Source organism: Pogona vitticeps, chromosome 3 (assembly GCF_051106095.1).
Source record: "Pogona vitticeps strain Pit_001003342236 chromosome 3, PviZW2.1, whole genome shotgun sequence".
In the NCBI taxonomy this organism is placed as follows: domain Eukaryota; kingdom Metazoa; phylum Chordata; class Lepidosauria; order Squamata; family Agamidae; genus Pogona; species Pogona vitticeps.
In genome coordinates this window covers 79,777,503-79,798,550 of record NC_135785.1, presented here as the reverse complement: position 1 = coordinate 79,798,550, position 21,048 = coordinate 79,777,503, and the positions used below count along the sequence as shown (strand labels likewise).

The 21,048-nt window shown below is 40.2% G+C and overlaps 1 protein-coding gene across 3 annotated transcripts in view; it reads right to left on the bottom strand.

Annotated features, from left to right (window-relative positions):
• LOC110079719 (gamma-aminobutyric acid receptor subunit pi) overlaps nt 1-21,048 on the bottom strand; it is a 67,847-nt gene that overhangs the window by 30,684 nt on the left and 16,115 nt on the right. For all 3 annotated transcript variants that reach the window (XM_020794999.3, XM_078391266.1, XM_072995372.2), the window contains 3 exons: nt 10,894-10,997; nt 3,353-3,420; nt 1,368-1,585 (listed from right to left, as the gene is read on the bottom strand). In XM_020794999.3, coding sequence (XP_020650658.1) covers nt 1,368-1,585; nt 3,353-3,420; nt 10,894-10,997 — 390 coding nt within the window. The remainder of the gene's footprint in view (nt 1-1,367; nt 1,586-3,352; nt 3,421-10,893; nt 10,998-21,048) is intronic.

The following is a 21,048-nucleotide window of genomic DNA, read 5'->3' as shown; positions in this document are numbered from 1 at the left end:
GTTCTAAGATGGTGGTGGAGGAGGAGGTGATTGTTATTATTATTTGTTCTGCACAGCTTTCGCCTCTTCCTGAAAATACTGACATTTAAAAAGAAGCAATTAAATGATTTAAAAAAATTATCTCTCTCTATATATATCGTGCAGCTGTTCAGTTTTTCTGCCAATGCATGCATAAATAGCATAGATAGCTTTCTATCTTTTCATAAAAGCTGCTTCAAGTTGCAAAAGATGAGATTCCTTTGGTGGTTTTTCAGGTGAGCTGCGAATAGGTGTGAAAGTGTTTGCTTCTTCTGAGCAGGGCAGAAATAAGGAAAGATTGTGCAGCAAATGTCACAGCAGGGGTTCCTTCATCGCCTGGAGTCTCCAAATTGCTCTCTGTGATCGGTCCTCGGCACTTAAGCAAGAAATTCCTTCCAAGTCTGAGTTCTCAAACCTAAAAGACTGCTCAGTCAGATTTCTCCAACACTAATACACTTTCAACTTTTAACAGGTTGTCTGCAATGTCTGTTTCTGCCCTGGCATCAGGAAACATTGTCCTCTCTCCAGACTAGCTTTATGGTATTGCCAACTGCCTATCTGACACCATTGTACTGTACCATCATTATGATATCATAATTCAGTGGCTCCCAAACCTTTTTGGACTCGTGGCTCCTCTGAGCAGTGGCAGCAGAAGGAGTGGCAAGGGGTGTGGGGTACAGCAGGAAGCAAAGGAGCCAGAACTGGAGCCAGAAGAGCAGCAACCGCAGCAGGCCCAGCTCAGAGAAAAAACAAATGGAAACTTCTGTGTAGCTCCTGGCCGGCTTGGCAGCGCACCGGGAGCTGCGAGGGCTGCAGGTTGCTACAGTGCACACATTGAGAACCCCTGACATAATTCCGCCTTGATGTTATCACTCATATAGCATGTTTACAACTTTAAATAAAATAGTGCCTCGTGACCAACTAAGCAGGCAGTAAAGTCTTGATTTAGAAAAACAGGGTGCAAGAGATGGTGTGTGGATAGATTTTGGTCTTTTTAAAACTACAGTTTTATACTGTGGACATTCTGTGTCCCTCACAGAGAGAGAGAGAGTGAGAGAGCAGGACCAGAACAAAGTGCTCTACCCAAAGCAAGCTTTCCCATTAATTACAAAGTGAAATTGAAATCTAGTGTAGCCCTTAGGGGCAGGGGCAGGTTTTCATGTGCATGTCAGAGCTCCAATATACAGAACCAATATTTGGGAGGGACACTGCCTTAGAATAACAACTGCAGTTGACTTATCCAGTGAAAGAAGAGGAAACAAACTGAAAATGGTAATGAATCATTAATATCAATTTCAAAAGTAGGGACAGAAGCTCTCGAGAAAGCACCATCTTAGCTTTAAACGTACCGTATTGCATAAAGGACCGTTCCATTGGGGTATATCCTTATTAGACGGTTTTCCACAGTGATATCATGAAGAAAAGACTTTTTCGAGTCCACTATAAAGGTATCCGGTACCCAAAGCATTTCTACAAGGCGACCATCTAAGCTTAAGCTCTTATTACCCTCAAAACAAAGACGTTCATCAGTCCATCGCTGTCTCAGGAAAATAGTGGAAGTATAATCCTAGGAAAAGAGATGATTTTAAAAAAATTGAAATAGGCAAGTTGTTCCTTCTTTGATTGGCCAAATGTATTTTTAAAAAACCTCTTCTTACAGTAGAGTGAATTCATCAGTGAGTGAATTCATTGATGATAGTTCAGTATAACCTGCTTAATGCACATATCTTTCTGAATCTAGCTGGTGGCATAGAACTATCACATTTTCTGTGTGATATCATTGCACACAGGCTACAATCACTGACAGCCTCCTTTGCAAGTGCTAATTTTTTGTACTCCCTCACAGAATCTGGCATTTAAGGATTGGCCCTATGCATGCTCACAAACTGAGACCACTGAAGAAATATGTGCAGAATTTTTCTGTCAGCTCTCTCAACATACGTTATTCCCTGCATCTAAAGAATGACAGTGTTAATACTAAAAAGAAAGACCATAAGCACTTTAGTGTATGGATGAAAATACAAAAATATTTGTAGTGATGGGGTGAGAGGAGCCCTAGGTATCTCTTAGCTGAAAGAGGAATCAGATAAACAACTTACTTCCTCAGCAGGAGCATTTCCCCTCTTTATTTTGTTAGCCTGTCTAAATATAACTACCAGCTATCTGTTCTTCACATTTTGCTGTCCCACACACTTCTGCTACAGAGAAAATCTACAAAGAAATTCCAAACAAACCATGCAAAGTAAGTACATCTACACTATTACATTCAATGTTTTAAGTGACGTGAACGGTTTAGCAGTACCAGCCACTGAAACATTAGTGGGTTTCTGCACTGAAGACAAGATTTAGTGTAGTCTCTTTTTTGGAAAGGGTTTAAAAGAGACTGGGCTGATTTAGAAGGTTACCTTTTTCACTCTGAATCAGAACTCTGCTTCAAGACATGCAAAGCTTTGTCTTCCCATTGACAAAACAGGGAGCATAACGATGGCTATAACCTTGGCTTCTTCACAGAATTTGATGTGATCTGATTTCTTATTAGGCCATTTTAAGATGGAAAAAGCTACCAAATTTTGGATAAATAAGTGGGTGGCTAGGGTAGAAGATGCATGAATTTAATGAAGGGATTTTTTAAATCTTGCTTAAAACAGGACACAAGTTCCACTTTGGTAGAGGTGAGGACTTGGATCGGGCCCCTTTTCAGTTAATGGTTCTGGGTGCTGTGGGCCTATCGCCAGCTCTAATCTTGCCACCAAATGCTCCCTGGGGAGTCTTCCCCAGCTGTACAAGCCACCAGAGGAACTTATGCAGGAGGAATTGTTAGCTTTTTGCCTGCGTAAGGCCTCCAGCTTGACAGGATCTGCCCCACGTGGCAGAGTTTCACTCTGCAAGCAACGGTCAGTGGAGAGCCACCAGCATTAGGGCCTAATTTCCTTCAATCAACACAGGATGGAAAGTTAGGGCTGCCATGACAGTTGATTTGTAGGATCATAACTTAAAATGGTCCACATGGGCCAAAATCCTGTTGCTTCATGTAGTAAGTCACTCTAGAGCAGGCACACTGAATCAGTGGGGATTTGGTGAGTCAATTCCAACTTAAGTTCCATTGAATCAAACAGGCCTACTCCAGTTATGCCACGCAAGAGGATTTCCACCACTGTCTCAAGGTCTTGGGGTAAATTTCTTGTTTTTTCCACCACGGTATCCCTATTCTGAAAGTCAAGGCACATGATAAGTATTGGACATAAAAGACAAATGGAAGCTTTTCCAATTAGAGTTACCTAATACAACAGGGAAGTGAAACAAGAAAAAGATGCTTTTTCAAAAATTGCCATACCATGTTTATTTCCGATATTGTATCAATACTTGCGATATCCATGCTCATTCCTACTGAGACAGGGCCATCTGAAATAAATGCACAAACATACACACAAATTAACACAAATACATAATCACCTGTATGGTGGGGCTGGGGTTGAAGCAACAAAGAATATTTAAGATGTCTGTAGCTTAAAGATGGTTTGTAACTGAATTCTGCTTGAAAGGAAGTTGTAGACTATGCTTAATCCAAACAAGAGTTTAGAACTCTGCCTACCAGGCACAGTAACAAGAGTGCTTACCTATATTTTTCAACCTCGTTTAAAGATTTCAGGATTTTCCTAATCAAGTTTTGAAAGTATCTGACTTTTTATATGCTGGCAGACCAAATGGAGTTGAAGGGAAAAGCAGACTGTCACAGTTACATGATGGATTTCCAAGATGGAAGGTTTTTATATCCAAGAGATTTGTGCAGGATCAGAAAAGAGGAACAACAGAAATTAAAAAAACAGGAAAAATACAATGTGGATGCACTGATTAAGGATTAGCTATCTCAAAGAGCAGGACTTCCTGGACAGAAAACCAGAAGAAATTCCCGTAACACTGAGACTACAGAGGCAAAATGCAGGATCATATTTTTGCCCATTAGGAAATAAGAATGTAAATTAAGAATATTAATTGTCAATTTTCTCAAATGTACATTCAAATTACATTAATTTAGCATAAATGGATTTCAATACTAAAATCGAATAATAATTAAGTCAGGGGAGAATGTAGGTGATCCAAATAAGCAAGAGTGATCTGCTCATCAGTCACTATCCCGTCAGTATAGCTGGAATCTGGACCCTATCAATTCTTGAAGAACTTGTTAAATGGACTTTTAATGTAAATGACAGTAACTTGTGATATGGAATTTATTGTGTGCAACCAAAGCTATATTGTGGCCATTTATTGTAATAAATATTATTAAAGGCCGCCTCTTTTTTCCTCCTTCATATTTGCGGCAACTTAAGCAAGGATATTCTAAATTAATTTTTAAGAAGCTCTCTCTCTCTCTCTCTCTCTCTCTCTCTCTCTGTGTGTGTGTGTGTGTGTGTGTGTGTGTGTTTTCCCTGCAGTTATGGCAGCAATAAAAAAATTGGCAGAGATGCAGTGAGGGTCCCCTTCCCTCAGAGCATTGCATCCTTCTGTTTCCTCCAGATGTCAGTTGATGGTACAATTGCTCCTGGGTATATCATGTAAATCTGAAAATGTGTTTGATCTGCTACATCATTTGCTGCATTTTTTTTTTAAAAAGAGTTTCCTCTTATTCTAGAAGAGAGCTTCTTTAAATTTAGTCACAGAAATCTACCTTAAGGCTGAGTAAGATTTGAGTGCCCCCGCGACATTTAATTATGACAGAACAAAATAACTTGGATGTTGGAAGATGGATATGAATTCATGGCAAAAACACTTCACATCTTGGTTGATATCTACATCCAGAAGGGTAGTAACATTAGCATCTGGGGTGATTTTGCACTGTATATATATTTGGTGTATAGGTTTGTATTGGCTTGCCAGCTAAGTAACTGGAGTTGATTGGCACTAGAGGTGTACAACTCAGACTGTGTGGTGCCACAGCTGCCCCACATTCCCTCTGACCACCCCTTGGCTGGCTGCCCCACTCACAAGCCTCTCAGCACAGCCTAGTTTGTCCTCCTTCACTGGCTGCCCAGTCTGGGAAGTAGCTCAAGATGCCCTTTCCCAGCTCCTCCGGCAGCCAACCACTCAATGGCTACACAGGGAGAGTCCCCATCCCACCCCCCTCAACTTCAGTGGTCAGCTGCTAGAGGAGGCAGGGAAGGGCAGCCTGAGCTCCTTCCAGAACTGTGCAGCTGGTGACAGAGGATGACCTGGGCAGTGCACAAAGGTTTGTGAGTGGGGTAGCTGGCCAGGTAGTGGTCAGAGGGAAGATGCCGCACCTGTGACACTGCACAGTGGAAGTTGTGCCCATCTCTGATTGACACCTGTATGTGGGTTATGTGCCTGGAGTGACAGTTAAGGCAGCTGGGAGGTTTTATGAATAGAACTGCAAACTAATTCATTTGTATGCTTCTGAGCTGGAGAGATTCTGTTTTATATACACAGGTATGTGTGAAGGACAGAGTCAATTCGTGCTGTCAGAGTTTGGGAGTCAGAATTTGGGAATTGGAATGAGAATGAATGATTTTGAAGAAGTTATAAGTAAAAAGTATGCATTTGTTAGTACTTGTGTCAATGTACTTATCTATCTATTTATGGGACAGTAAGTGTTCAAAACTATAAAGAAGAAAAATAAAGAGTTTAGGATGATATACAGCAGAAATTAAAAGCATGAGATATTGTTCTTATATAATTTGCTTTCTTTACCTATAAACTCAATATTTTATAGGTGTGTTTTTAAATATAATGCATTTTGATTTACAAACCCTGTTTGTTGTTTTATAGCTAGCAGTTTTAAGATACTGTACCCACATACACCACTGGTCAGTGCTGTGACACATCGTTTCTGTACTGTCACCAAAGTAAACAAAGCTATGTTTCATCACAAACATTATATTTATGAAAAGGGCAGTCAGCCCCCAGCTGTGGCAGAGGTTAAAGCAGCAATGATGGGAGAAGCAGTCTAACAATATCTGGAGGCTCACGTATTCCCCAGCCTTTGATACTATAGCTAATCAAAAATCAAAAGCAAATGGTCCTCATTGGTGCTCTGCCATGGAGGAGAAGGGAAAGTGAATGCATATGCCTAGAGCTTGCCTAGATCCATTTCCATATCCATTACAATAATAATTACATGGCATCAAATTGATTACAACTTATGATTATCTTTTTGTAGGGTTTTAAAGGTATGGAGTACTCAGATGTGGATTACAACCCTGGGACTGTGCAGCTTGCCTGAGGCTACACAGGTCGGCTCACCTCCCATAAGACGCAACGGGAAATTGAACTACTGACATGTGGCTCCACAGCCAAGTACTCCAACTCACTGAGTTATCCAGCCAGCATTTAACATATAATTTATTTATTCAGTTTATAACTTATCATTGCATTCAAACATAGCTAGCGTTGAGCAATACATTAAAGATAGACTAAACATGCAATTACTCAAGACTCTTTTTAATTGATAGCAATCCCATTTGTCTAATAAAGTATGCAAGCAACATCTGCTTTCTTTTTCCTCCATTTGGAAGGTCCAACAAAAGGAAGAAAAATTACAACAAAAACAAGATCCCAAGATCCTCAGCCCCTGCATCATTCTGACCTTTCTGAAGTCGTTCCTTCTTCTTTCCAATAGATGGCAGTAGAGAATTCCTGCCATCTATTTTTCCTACTTTGCTTGTCCATGGCATAAAACCAATACAGAATAAATACGTATCGACCAACTCACATCAACATTCAATTTTGCAATAAAACAGCACTTGTACTTAAACTGAATTATTACACTGTAATTTTTTAAAAAAATTACTCTTTCAAAATGTGGTGCTGAAAGAGAGTTTTACACCAGAAAGATAGAGAAGTGAGTTCTTGAATAAATAAAGGCTGAACTCTCAGGACAGCCTAAAACAACTAAGCTGAGGGTATTGCATTTCTGACATATTAGCTGAAACTCTTTTGTTCAACATAGGAAATCACAACCAGAATTGGCCCATGAAATCAGTGGGGATTTGATATATCAGCTCCTCCAGAAGTTCTATTAATTCAAAAGGCCCTACTTTAGTTGTGACACAGGGTGTGATTACACAGCTGAATTGTTCCCTACTTACACCCAAGTTAGATTGTAGCATAAATTTGCAGACACAACACAATGTGATAGATATATTCCTTAGTGGTATGGCATAAATGTACAATCCTATCAATACTTTTTTAAAGCAAATTCACATGTGAAGGTGGCCGCCATTACTGCTGCGGCTACCCTTCTCTAATTTAAAAATATAAATAAAATTCTGTGGCCAGAATGTCGATACATTGGTAAACTTATGTCAACTGCTTTAAAAGCATTGGTAGGGTGTAACATCACTCCGCCTACTGTCTGGCAAGTGGAATAACCCAGAGTGAGGGTGCTGGGTCTATTGAGTGCAATGCATTGCTTCAGAAGGTGCCAACATAACAGAGGCGAATCTACCCATCAGGAAACAGTACCCAACATATCATTGTACTGTTTAATTTTATAGAGAGAGATAATATACGTATATAATATAATACATATAATTAAAGTTAAGGGGCTGCAGTGCCACATAAAACAAGAGAGAAAATAAATTGGTACCATGGTGTAGCCGGCCATAACAATTCAAATTAAAGAAAATGAATCAGTAATGTTAAAACACATTGGGACGCTCCTCCAGGTATATATATATACACCATGTGACCGTGATGCATTAAAACAGAGATATGGAAAGTATTGTTAGAAGTGGAGAACATTTCTCTGGTGTGACTGTGGCCTTACTTTGTGAAGACAAAACTTACTAGAAGAGACAGCATTGCTACAAAAAGCTGAACCAATAGGAGAACATAAGACTATTGAATCAGCCTTCAGTTTCAGACCTGAGAAGGGCTGATAATGACAGGATCTCGTGGAGGTCCTCAGTTCATAGGACCAGTGCCATCTGAAGCAAGTGGAGGGGATTTAACAACCCTGCAATTTGCTCACTCCTCCACTAGCACAAAACTATTCTTAGTTTCCAACAAGGAAATGTTCAAGTTGCAGGCAGCACCCTGGACAGCTCCATGAGGCACTTAGACTTGAGATTTTACACATGGTATCTTAAATATAGCTTCAGCAATAGCCAGTTTCAGACTCGGATCAAAATAGGACTCCAGATCAACCTGTATGATTGGTTTTGCCTCCAGTGGAACAATCAAAAGATGACTTGCTGTTGTTATACCAGCTCTGGAGACACACAGAGGACTGTGACATCACTAGAGCTTCTCAGCCATACTCCTGGACTCAGAGGACATCAGCACAGCAACCTCAAGCCAGGAAGAGTATAGGGTCTTTATGTGGGGAGTTAGTTCCAGGATAAGTGGGGGTCAACTGATTTGACACTGAGGCCAACTTCTTTTTCTATTATGGCATTTCCTTTGAATTCACTCGCTCATCTGGAAAGATAATGACATTCATTCCAGACTACACTGGTGTAGCTCCAAGATCCATGGTGCATGCTCCTGTGCAGATAAATTTCTCACCCTAGAAGTCTAGTCAACAATGTTAGCGTAGCATTTTCAAGAGGAGGAACAAAGGAAACGAAAAGAGTGCAAGAGACAGACAGACCCTAAGTATCCAGCTTCAGATATTTTATCCTGAACACACATTTTGCCTCTTTCCAACAGAACCCAGACAGAGGATCACTAGTGAAGTAGTAAGTACAGAGCTATATTAACACACAACCCTTTGATGCTTTGGAGACTATCATTCATCTATACCACGTTTGAATAATTGGGAGCAAAAAGAGGACTGATAAAATATTTAATCTCTCACATAGCATTCTGTTTCAATATCTGACATAATAGCTTTAACAATATGGCAGGCAATATAAACAGCTTTGGCTAACAAGTGGCTGCGTGTCATAACAGTTCACTTTCTAGATGGTTCCTTTTATGTAAGAATAGTCTGGAGTGATCAGGGAGTAGTGATAAGAACCTGAGCAGTGTGGGGAAGGGCATATAGTTCCAGTTTCAAAATTTGCTCAATGGAGTCGGGAATGCCACAGCTTTGGAAGTTAATTCAGCTACAGTCTCATGCCCTGAGGGGTACCCTGTTCATCATGTGGCATGTTTAGATGCTCCATATTTCATTCTTGGTATTCAAAGCATCTGTCTCCCTAGGCAACAAGAGGTAGAGACATCGGCACCAAAACATCTGTCTCTACTTTTTTCAGAATTGTTAAAAGGAGGGGTTTAATGCAAAGCTCAGTGCATTCCTTTGATTTGTAGTAACTATAAATGATGTTCAGTAACCTACTTTAATATAAAGATGTCACTATAAATTACTAACCCAGCAGATGACACAAAAATGTGCAACTCTTAACATCTGATGTGCATATATGAAATCTGATTATACATAATTATGCATAAGGGAAAACATGTAGCAATTGCTTCTTTGAAGCTCGTACTACACAGCTGAATTAATTTTCCTCCAGTCTAAATAAAAATATTTTTCAATGGATTAATCTTCAGAAAGCAACAGAGGAACCTCTGGTGCAGCAGCATTTCTATTATTTTCAACATGACTTCTGTAATAGTGCACTAAGAGCCACTAATACTGCCTGGATACCAATGTAAAGCCATCGATGCAATTTATAAAACATGTAATTATTAGTGTGGGAAGGCTGTGAAGGTATCAGTTTCACATCCCAAAATGATGTTCAATATACAGTGGGGTCTTGACTTACGAACTTAATTCGTATTGGAAGGTGGTTCTTAGGTCGAAAAGTTCGTAGGTTGAATCTGCATTTCCCATAGGAATGCATTGAAAACCATTTAATCTGTATCTGCTCTTTTCCGTCCATAGAAACTAATGGGAAGCTGCTATTCCGCCTTCTGCCACTAGACGGGGATATTTTTTCTTTTTTTTTTTCCCCTTAGGTTCAGGAAACGAGGAGGAAGGCAGGGAACAGTTTGCAAAGCACTTTAGAAAACTTTTTTTTTCAACAAAGCCAATTTTAGATCATGTTTTAAAGCATGTTGTGCTGGTTTTTTCAGCACAAAGACACACAGGCAGGCTTTTTAAGTGCTGAGCAAGCCTTCCCAAGCCTCTTCAGAGCCAGCCCATCAGCTGATAGGCAGAGAGAGGAGGGTGCAGGAGCGGGGGGGGGGGGGAGCACAAAATGGCTGCCAGGCTCCCTTCTGGTGTGGGCTTTTAGCTGTTTCCTGCTCTTTTTCCTGCTGTTTGGGGGCTACCAAGGCCTGGTAAGTGACTTTCTTTTATTTATTTTTAAGTTTCTGACCCTTTTTCCCCCTCCAGAAGCCTCTAAGGGAAGGGAGGGGGCACTTTTTTTCCTGTTCATAACTCGAGGGAAGTTCGTATTTCGAGTCCTTATTTCCCCTATAGGGCGGGTTTGTAAGTTGAATTGTTCGCAAGTAGGGTTGTTCGTAAGTCGAGACCCCACTGTAGCATAGACAGCAGGTTACTTAATTCTCTTTAAGTAGCATCATGCAGAAACCTCCAAGATGGTATACTCAGCAGTGTGGCAACGGCAGAGAACCACCCCCCAAGTAGCTGGGGATGTGTGCTGTGCCTGACCCTCTGTAAAGAATATGTTCCTTGTAGTGTAGACTCTATGCTTGCTCTGAGTTTGGTTAGCTTGTGCACTCTGTTACTTTAGCTAGATATAGAGTCTCACCATTATGTCTTGTAGAGGTAGAACCCAATGTTCCTGTACCTTACAATTTTTGCTGTTCATGATATAGCTCATCCTAACTTCTCAAAATGGCATGATGCGGTCAAGAAGAGAGGTTCAAGAAAGCTTTTCTCGCTGGGATATTTCTCATTCTTTACCTGCTGCCAAGAGCTTGTCCCTGCTAGAACAGTTTTGTACTTACTATCAAAAAATGGCCGTAGATATTTGTTATATCCCTTCATAATCTTCTGTATGGTTGGAGGAAGAATGTCACCTTTTCCTGCAGCTGGAGAGACTTTTGTTAACCTAATCATGGGGTGAAAAAAGGACAGAAGGATTACTCAAGGGCTATTGCAGCAGATGTAAAGTTAAGCTTCTTTGGGAGGGGGGTTCCAGTTTACAAGTAGTTACGGATACCAAAATTATCATTCCCAGAATGTCCTGCTAAATAAGAACATAAAATCTTTCAGCACTATCATCTATCAGTCTTATGGCTTACCCAGATTTGTTATACGTACACAAATAGCTATATGGTTCAGTTTTCTGTCACTGACATTGTGAGGATCATGGTACAGGAAGATGGGAAACATTTATTCAGCTTGCATTTGTAATACAAGCTGGCCTGATGTGCACTACCTGAATTAAGATAGAAACCAAGACACCATTACCCTTCAGCTTTTGCATCTCCTTGAATACTGGGATGAATACCTTCACTCCAAAAATAAAATTAAAAAAATTCAATTTAAAATTTTCAACTACATTTTTTTAAAAGGGAGGCATTGAAGAAAACTGTGCAAAAGAGCTGATATTATAGGAAATACTATATTAAAGGTAACCACTTACAAAAATAAATATTGATTTTCATGTCTACGTAAGAAAAAATAAGTGCAAAATGATGCAGAAATGGGATCGAGTGCTTTAAATAGTACGAACATTATTGAAAGCAAAAGATTCATTCACCCTTCCATAACGATAGATTTCTCCACAATGGTTAAAATATTACTCCTCCCAGCCCCCATAAACTGAACAAAAGTTAGAACAAAAGGATTATTTGAAGAGTATATTCAATTATAAAACTGGAGCAAGTTCAAAGGAGGGCAACAGGCACGATCCGGGGACTGGAAACCAAACCTTATGAGGAAAGACTGAAGGAACTGGGCACGTTTAATCTTGAGAAAAGAAGACCAAGGGGAGATAAGATAGAACTTTTCAAATACTTGAAAGGGGCAGGATCTGTTCTCAGTCATCTCAGAGTGCAGGACACGTAATAATGGACTCAAGCTACAGGAAGCCAGATTTCAGTTGAATATCAGAAAAAAAAAACTTCTTAACTGTTAGACCAGTGCAAAAATGGAGCCAATTACCTTGGGAGGTGGTGAGCATTCCAACGCTAGAGGCATTCAAGAGAAAATTGGACAACCATCTGTCAGATCTACCTTGATTTGGATTCCTGCACTGAGCAGGAGGTTAGCCTTATAGGCCCCTTCCAGCTCCACAATTCTATGATTCTATTATTTCAAAGGTTCAGTGCAAGCCTGGCTTATCATTTTGGTCTGTCAATCAGAATCAAGCCAGAACTGCTTAGTTGGATCTTAATGAGGAACGGTGGCAGTGCCAGGGAACAAACTGGTCTCCTCCCAGTGAAGCCAAGGGACAAGAAAAAGAGAAAAAGGAAGGATATGTGGTCATGGTGCTCATCTACACCTTTTTGCTATGCTTTAGAAATCTTCTGACAATATTCAAGAATGCTGCCAATGATGACATCAGCTATAGGCCTGCACTACACTGCAGGACTGATTCTTCTGTGTGTAGCATTTATCAGTGACTCAGTTGCTTCTAGACCAATGTGTACACTCACTGCCTCCGTAGAAGATATTATCTGAAGTGAGCTGATAACAAAAGCTCTGCCTGTAGTACTGTGTTATTATAAAGTAGGTGTAACACATTAATGTCATCAAGTAACAAACATGCTCGTATAAATTCCCCCCTTAATTCCATATGTAAAGTGGCTTTTTGTTATTTCAAGGAAAGATGAATATTCTACTATTCTATTCACAGTGGAATATATACTTTCTCCTTTGTTATTAATCTACATGTTATAGAACTGAGTTGGATCTGAACGTTGGCTCATACTAGAACTTTGCACAAACTGAACTACATTCACAGTTTTGACCCACAAATTGCATGGCAAAGGTTTCCTGAACTAAGAACCTCTGGGTGCTCCAGAAAATGACACACAGTATTCTAATAGTGAGCAGTTTCTCTACTAAACAGAAAACAGTGAAACCAATCTTGAATTTTTGTAATTATATGCTGTTGCTCTGTCTAAGCTTTAATGTGTAGGTAGACAACTCCAGATGTTTTTGGCTAACAAGCATAGCCAACTGGGAAGGTTAATGAGAGTTACTGTAGAAAAACATCTGAAGGGCCACAGTTTATTCATGGTTTAATGTATACCAGCTCAACCACGACTTCAGTTTTCTGCACCACCCCTCTTTACTGGAATGTCAGAAGCAAGGAATGGTTCTAGATTTCCCCTAAACAGATATGAAGAGAGCATCTCCCTTAGCATGAAATAAGTGTAATGAGTGCCCATGTATCAGGGCAGCAGAGAAGAGTACTTAACCCTGTCCCACTTGCTATTTCTCCTCCAAACTGGCCTTCCAAATAGCAACTGAGAAGTTAAATGGGGATTTTGGAGTAGGGTGATGATAGTATGGGAAGGCAGGGTTGAGCATATTCCCCTTGTTACTTCTGTATTCACAATTGCTCTTCTGGAAGCGGGCTTTCCAATGCGAAAGGCCAAAAGGCTTCCATTTTTAAAATGGGTACCATACACTTTGTCCAAAAGATTGAAAGAAGGATCAGTATACAGACCATAAACCAAGATCACTTTATATAACCCCATTTTCATCTTTCTACATAATTCTTATCACATGGAATCCAAGGTGTTTTTCACCAATAGGTGGTACAGGTAGCCTTGTAGTTTTTTGTCTCTGGAAGGGGAGAGAAAAAAGAACAAGTTCCCACACCACCCACATCTGCCTTTTGAATGTAAAATTGCTACCTATAGAATTCCATGTATGGTCAGAAGTAAGTCCCACTGAGGTGAACAGGGGCTACTCCCATGGACACATAGATAGGATTGCAACATTAGCATTGATCCACATTATGCTCAGTATAGTTCAATCCAGTTTCACTGAGTTCTGAATGTAGTATAATTGAGAAAGGTTGTATCGTATCGTATCGTAATACATAGCTTACCCTATATCACAGAGTCTAAGGGCGTGTTACAAAACTATACAAAACAATTTTAAGAACGTGAGGGGTTTAGAACAATTTAAGCTATGAGTATGTCATTTGGAGTCTGGTTTCAAACATCAGGAGCAGTTTCAGCACTTCACATCTCTTTGTTAGTTGTCTAACAAGATGGGGGATTTTACAGAAGCATAAACTGGCCTGGTTTGGATGTATACCCCTTATGCTCAATCCCAGCTTCATAAACCTTGGTATATGCATATGAAAACTTTCTTTCTTTCTTTCTTTCTTTCTTTCTTTCTTTCTTTCTTTCTTTCTCTCTCTCTCTCTCTCTCTCTCTTTCTTTTGGTACTTTGCCATGGCTTGATTAGCAGCCTATTTTAGGTATTTGTTCAGATTAGGTAATCACATGGAGACTGGAGACTGCTGTGATGCAAAACATTGGCCCCTCAATCTGATGCAGCTGGATCCACACCACAGCTCACAACCCACCTTCCTTCAGTCCCACCCTATGCCAATCCCTGGCTCTCTTTTCATTGTAAAACCAGTGTTACAAGTATTTATACGAGTGTTACACAGTGCTAGGGAAGAGGGGTCAATTTTCCAAAGTTCTCCATAACATATAAACATGTACATGCATACCATGGAAACATAAATAGTTTGCCAGGGTGGATAAATATCAATAATTTAAGAAATAATAATTAAAAATTGGATTTTGTATTTAAATCAGATATTTTTAATTTAAATTGGGGTTTTTTAATAAAATGCTTTTTGAGGGGAAAATCTATTTAAACATAGTTTTCTATTTAAGATACTTTATAATACAAAGGTAAAATAAGGATTAGTCTATTGTGACAATAGCCCATCATGAAATAAGGATTCATTTTTAATTATGTAGTCTGAGGCGGTATATTCATGCAATGTTTAAATTTTTTGGTGAATGAATTCCATTAAGCCATTCATGCTCTTCCAGGCGTTTCTGTAAGATTACTGGACACTTTTTCCATCTCAGAGGTATTATCACAGATGCTTGATTTTACAGATCTCAAAACTGTGAATTTATGTCTGCAGAGATCACATGCCTCTTCCTCAGCACAAAAAAATGTTATAAAATAAACATACAGAGTTGAAAAATTCCCATTGTTCCATGGCAAATCTATTTAGACAGAATCAAACCCTTACATCCTAAGTGCTAAATTTCAAAAAGGTCAATGAATAGAAGAAGATTGTTGGGAGTGGAATAAATCTTCACAAGAAGCTAAGTGCGAAGAGAGAAAAGACAAGCATTAAAAATGAAAGTGAAACTTTCTGAGTCAAATGCTCCACTTTGATGGTGTTTCTTTTTTACATAGTCTGAGGTTTACAGTACAGTATCATATTATTTTTCCATGGAGGAGAAAACCTATACAGTGGTACCTCGCTAGACGATGATAATCCGTTCCACTGAAATCGCTGTTTAGCGAAATCATTGTCTAGCAAAAAGCATTTCCCCTCTGGAATGCATTCAAACCTGTTTAATGCATTCCAATGGGGAAGAATCATCGTTGTCTAGCGAAGATCGGCCATAGGAAAGCCGCTTTGCGAACCACCGATCAGCTGTTTAAATCGCTGTCTTGCGAAACTTAGGTCCCGAAAACACCTGTTTTGCAAGCGCGGAGGAAGGCGTCAAAATCGTCGTCTAGTGAAAATCGGTTTGCGAAGCAGGGACCAAACATTGTCCAGTGAAATTCCCCCATAGGAATCACTATTTTACGAATCACTATAGGGATCACAAAAAGTCAATGTCTAGCGAAAAAACTGTCATGCGGGGTAACTGTCTAGCGAGGCACCACTGTAATGACAGCAGGTCATAAAAGAGATCCAGTTTGGCAATATTTTAATGAAGGTCCTCTACCTATGGGCAAGGCAGGAAGGCATGCAAAATGCAAACACTGCAACAAAGAAATGAAAGGCCTGGTGGCCTGAATGAAAGAACCTCATTAGAAGTGCTCTTGATGAAGATGGCAAAAGGGGACATGTCTGAACAGGCAAGATTTTCAGGTTGGCAAACATTTTAATTTCATCATATTTCTTAAAGATTGCCTTGAAGAACTATCATGTTTGAGCAAAATTATATTTGTTATTATTATTACCACAAGTTACTGTCATTTTGATGCAGTCATTCTGAAGAAATAAAGAGCTGAAGCAAGCAAATATTCCTCTTTTTTTGGCAATACTGAGTGGCAATGAATACAATGCGTAATACTACATAAGCAAAGATGGTATAAATAATAATAATAAAATAGCAACAAGCATTGACTTTTTTGTTTAGGGGAATCCATCATCGACGTAAAGGATTCTGGAAACTATCCACCTTCAGGATCACCATCCTCCTGTTCTACAGCTTCAGAGTTATCTGTTCAGGATAAATGAGATGTGTTTCAATCACATCTCATTACGGATCCATATAGTACAGTGGGGTCTCAACTTACGAACTTAATCCGTATTGGAAGGCAGTTCTCAGGTCGAAAAGTTCTTAAGTCGAATCTGCATTTCCCATAGGAATGCATTGAAAACCATTTAATCCGTATCTGCTCTTTTCGTCCATAGAAACTAATGGGAAGCTGCTATTCCGCCTTCTGCCACTAGAGGGGGATATTTTTTCTTTTTTTCCTTTTAACCTAAGATGACTTAGCTTTAAAAAAAAAGGAAAAAAGAGTTCGTAACTCGAATCTAAGTTCGTAAGTCGAGTCCATATATTCCTATGAGAGTGGTTCGTAAGTCGAAACGTTCGTATGTCGAGCCGTTCGTAAGTCGAGACCCCACTGTATCATGTAAAAGAAAGAAAAAAGCCAACCATCTAGGAACCACCATTGATAGGTTTGTGGTTAAAAACCAGCAGATTAGAAAAATAGTTAATTGGTTTTACAAATGCCCAGTTTGTTTATGTGGCAAACTCTTCTTCCCATCTGATTGAAAATTCACATTTTATTAATATGGTTCAGTCACTGAGCCCAGGATACAGTCCACCCAGCAGAGCAGATATTGCATTCAAACTGCTGGATAAAGTGTATGATGGAGAAATGGGGAAATGTGAAACAGCTATAGAGGGTAAAATTGTTAAGCTAAGTCCTGATGGGTGGAGGAATGTCCACAATGATCCTGTTTTATGTGCCTGTATAACAGTAGAAGAAAAGAATGTCTTCCTTGCAGAAAAAATGGATACAGTACTTCAGGAAATACACACACTGCAGAGGAGTGGCAACAAAAGCAATCATAACACAACACATGAACAAAAATTCAAATGTCTAGTACACAGTTTGGTCACAGAAATGCTGCAAATGTATCACAGACTGGAAGAAATTCAGAAGTTTACCACAAAATTTGCCAGCTAGTTGCCTCTGCAAATACCATCAGTACAGCATGAGGTCAATTGCACCTTCCATCTCTCACACCCCACCAATTTATCCAAAGAAGTGAGCTTATGAAAAATAAAAACGAGTTAGTCTTAAAGGTGCTGCAAGACTTCTGATTTCTCTAGTACATTCAGAAAATGTCATTTTGAATCATTCTAAGTAATCCTGTGTCCTTGTTTCAGTGCTGCAAAATCTGAGCCTGCAACCAAAGAATGATCCAAAAGTATATTAATGTCCACACATACAGCAAAATGAGTGATGCACATCATGGGAATGTGCAAATATGCCCTTGTTTTCACAAAACCTTTGACCTTTCACGTGTTTTGGATCTCTACCACAAGTCCTTACCACCAACAGTGTTTGTTGAGGCTTCTGGAAGGTGAAGTCCAAAACATCCGAAGGGCCAAGTGTTCATCACTCTTATTTTATATTTGAATTGGGCCGACCACCAGATGACAAAGGCTATCCTGCAATAACAATACTGGTCTTTAAAAACCCGCTTTACAAACAAAAGTAGATGTCATACTAGGGCTTGGAAAAGGGAGCTGGTCCTTTTGCTTTTTACTATACAAAGAAAAGAAATCACAGACGTGGCTGCAAGTAATTGGTCAGACAGTGGCCACAGGACTAACACAGGACCAGCACCACATTAATTGGCTATTTCTGTGGTTTTCCTCCCACATGCAGTAGTAAGTAAAGATAGGCACGAAATGCCACTTCAGCGGTATATGCCGGGTTGTCCTTCAGATGAACGTGTGTTCGGTGGTTCCAAGCCCCACCTCCTCCTGTGGGTGCCCACTCAGAGCTAGCATTCTAGCTTCCCTGCCCCACTTCCTCTGGGTGCTCCCTCTGAGTGGGTGGAGCTGGGAAGTGCCACTATAACCATCTGTTTGTCTGAAGGCCGAACCAGTATAACCAGCAGTTTGTGCCCATCTCTAGTAATAAGCAACAGGACTCTTGTTAATTATGCGCCAACAAGTCAGAAATCACTGACAGCATCCCTAATAGGGCTTTTAAGATAAGTGGGATATTTAAGTTGTTTCACCAGTTTCCCTTCCTAGTGGGTTTCCATAGCCAAACGGATTTCAACTCTATCCACTACACCTTTATTTTTTTTTAAAAAAAGCAATTCATCACTTGTTATTTGTGGTTATTGGCTTCAAGCCAATATGTTGGTGTAACTCGTTATTCCCTATATAGAGCAATATGTTAATTTTTTATTTGTTGATGTATCTGTTTATTTAAAATATGCCAGAATATACAAAAATGGTGACAAATCCCACCAAAAACATTTTAGAAATAGTAACTAAACATTACTCCTTACATTAGAAAGAAACTGTGTTATTCATGGCTAACTTATTTTTAAACAAATAAATTTAGGTTGCTCTCAATTTCCCAAAGAAGTAGCAGAATGTTCTTTCTAACATGTTGTTTCCAAGCTATCTTCAACATATAAGGATCTACTCAATATGCTGCCTTGCCTATTGTTTTCCCAATAACCCTTCCCAAAAGGTGTCTGGGGAGGGATTATATTCCCAATCACAAAATACAGATAAGATTACATTCCTTGTTAGCAGGAATGCAAATTTGGTGTTTTTAAAAAAACAACACACCATACCTCCCATAGTTTATGAAAATAGCTGGCTGGTAAACAATGCATTAGAACACATTTCTTCACTGAAGCTCATGTTGGTACCTAGCAAAGGGGTTTTCCATGCCCACATCCTGCTTTGCCACAGAATGCAAGACTGAACTGATTTGCTTGTTTCCAAATGAGATAGTCAAATGCATTAGGGAGCCACCTTGGGATGTTTCTATAGCAACTGGCGCAGTGAATTCAAACCAAGAAGCACTCAGGAAAAGTAAAAAGAGAACATCTAGTCTAGTTGTTCAGCCATCAAAGCTTACATTCAAGGGCTCCTCCAGTCATAAAGCTCACCAGCTGTTCTTCCACCGATTATTACCTCTCACTAAAACATACCTCATACCCTAGGATAGTGAAAGATGTAAGAAAGGGATTGGGAAAGAACTACACTTGCAGCCCCAAAATTCTTTGGAGAAAGAATCAGACAGAAATCTCATCATTAAATGCAACACAATTTGAATTTCTGTTGCTGTTAACATAATCTGTGCCATAAATGAGATCTATGACACACAGTGAAACAACTGTCTGAAAATTGAGATTTAATTGAATTCATTTTCAGACAGTCCCTTTAATGTGCAGATCTCATTTTTAGTCATTTGCTGTCTTGGGTATAGGTATGTTTACTCAAGGCAGCACATCTTTAGCTCAGAAATAATAGGGTTTTGCTGCAGGGGAAAGGAGTAGCCAGAAAGATGCTAGATACTGTCTTCTTTCTAAAGCAGCACTATCACACTTGAGCGCTTCCATGGGGAAGTGCTCAGGCACAAAAGAATTGCAAATATTTGTTGACATCAACTGTAAAAAGTTCACAAGATTGCTCTGCAGGGGAGTTACATAATCTTATCGAAAGGGTTGATACAAGTCAGGGACAATCTGATGGCACACAGTTGTTATTGTTACTATTGTGGGCTGTAGACTGCTTCTTCAGATGAATGCAAAACAGCCATTATGAATAGACATTTGCCCTTAATTGTGTAACAATATATAACATTTTATATACCATTCATTTAATGGGGCCTTGTGAGGTCCTTCCTCTGCTTGACATAATTCCTTTACACTTTAATCAGTTTTATTGGGCTTTGTTGTAATATTCAGTTTAACAACATCAAATAGCATATATAAATATTTATCATTTATTTAGCACAACAAATGACCAATTTGCAGCGTTTTTTAAATCCAAAGTGGAGGCCATCCGCCGTGACCTTTCTCCTTTTTTAAATACAATGGATCGAGCAGAGATGTCCAGCGCTCCGTCCTGCCCGGTTATTCTCGACTCCTTTCAGCCTGTAACACCAGATTTGGTAGGCAAGGCGCTTGATCGCTGTCGGGCCACCACCTCTTCTCTCGACCCTTGCCCGGCCTGGCTAATCAAAGCAGCCAGGCCGGTAACAACTGAATGGGCCACTGCAATAATTAATGGGTCTCTCCAGGAGGGCAAGGTCCCCCTCGCCCTCAAGGAGACACTCATTAGGCCCATTAGGAAGAAACCAAATTTGGCGGCGGATGAAATTGGCAATTATAGGCCTGTCGCCAATGTTTCCTTCCTCAGCAAAGTGGTTGAGAGGGTGGTGGCAGATCAGCTTCAGGCGCTCTTGGACGAAACCAATGCTCTGGACCCATTTCAGTCGGGCTTCAGGCCGCGCTATGGTACAGAGACGGCACTGGTCGCACTGTTGGATGACCTGTTGAGGGAGGCCGATGGGGGCAACATGTCCTTGTTGGTCCTCCTCGACATCTCAGCTGCCTTTGATACCGTCGACCACGGTATCCTCCTGGGGAGGCTCTCCAAGTTGGGAGTCGGTGGCCTGGCACTTGCCTGGCTCCGCTCCTTCCTGGAGGACCGCCCCCAGAGAGTACAGCTTGGGGAGAGGGTCTCGGCCCCGTGGAATCTCAATTGTGGGGTTCCACAAGGGTCGATCATCTCCCCAATGCTGTTTAATATCTATATGAGGCCGCTGGGCGGGGTCATCAGGGGGTGTGGGGCATCGTGTCATCAGTATGCTGATGACACACAGCTCTACATCTCCTTTACACCAACTTCAGTGGATGCCGTCCGGTC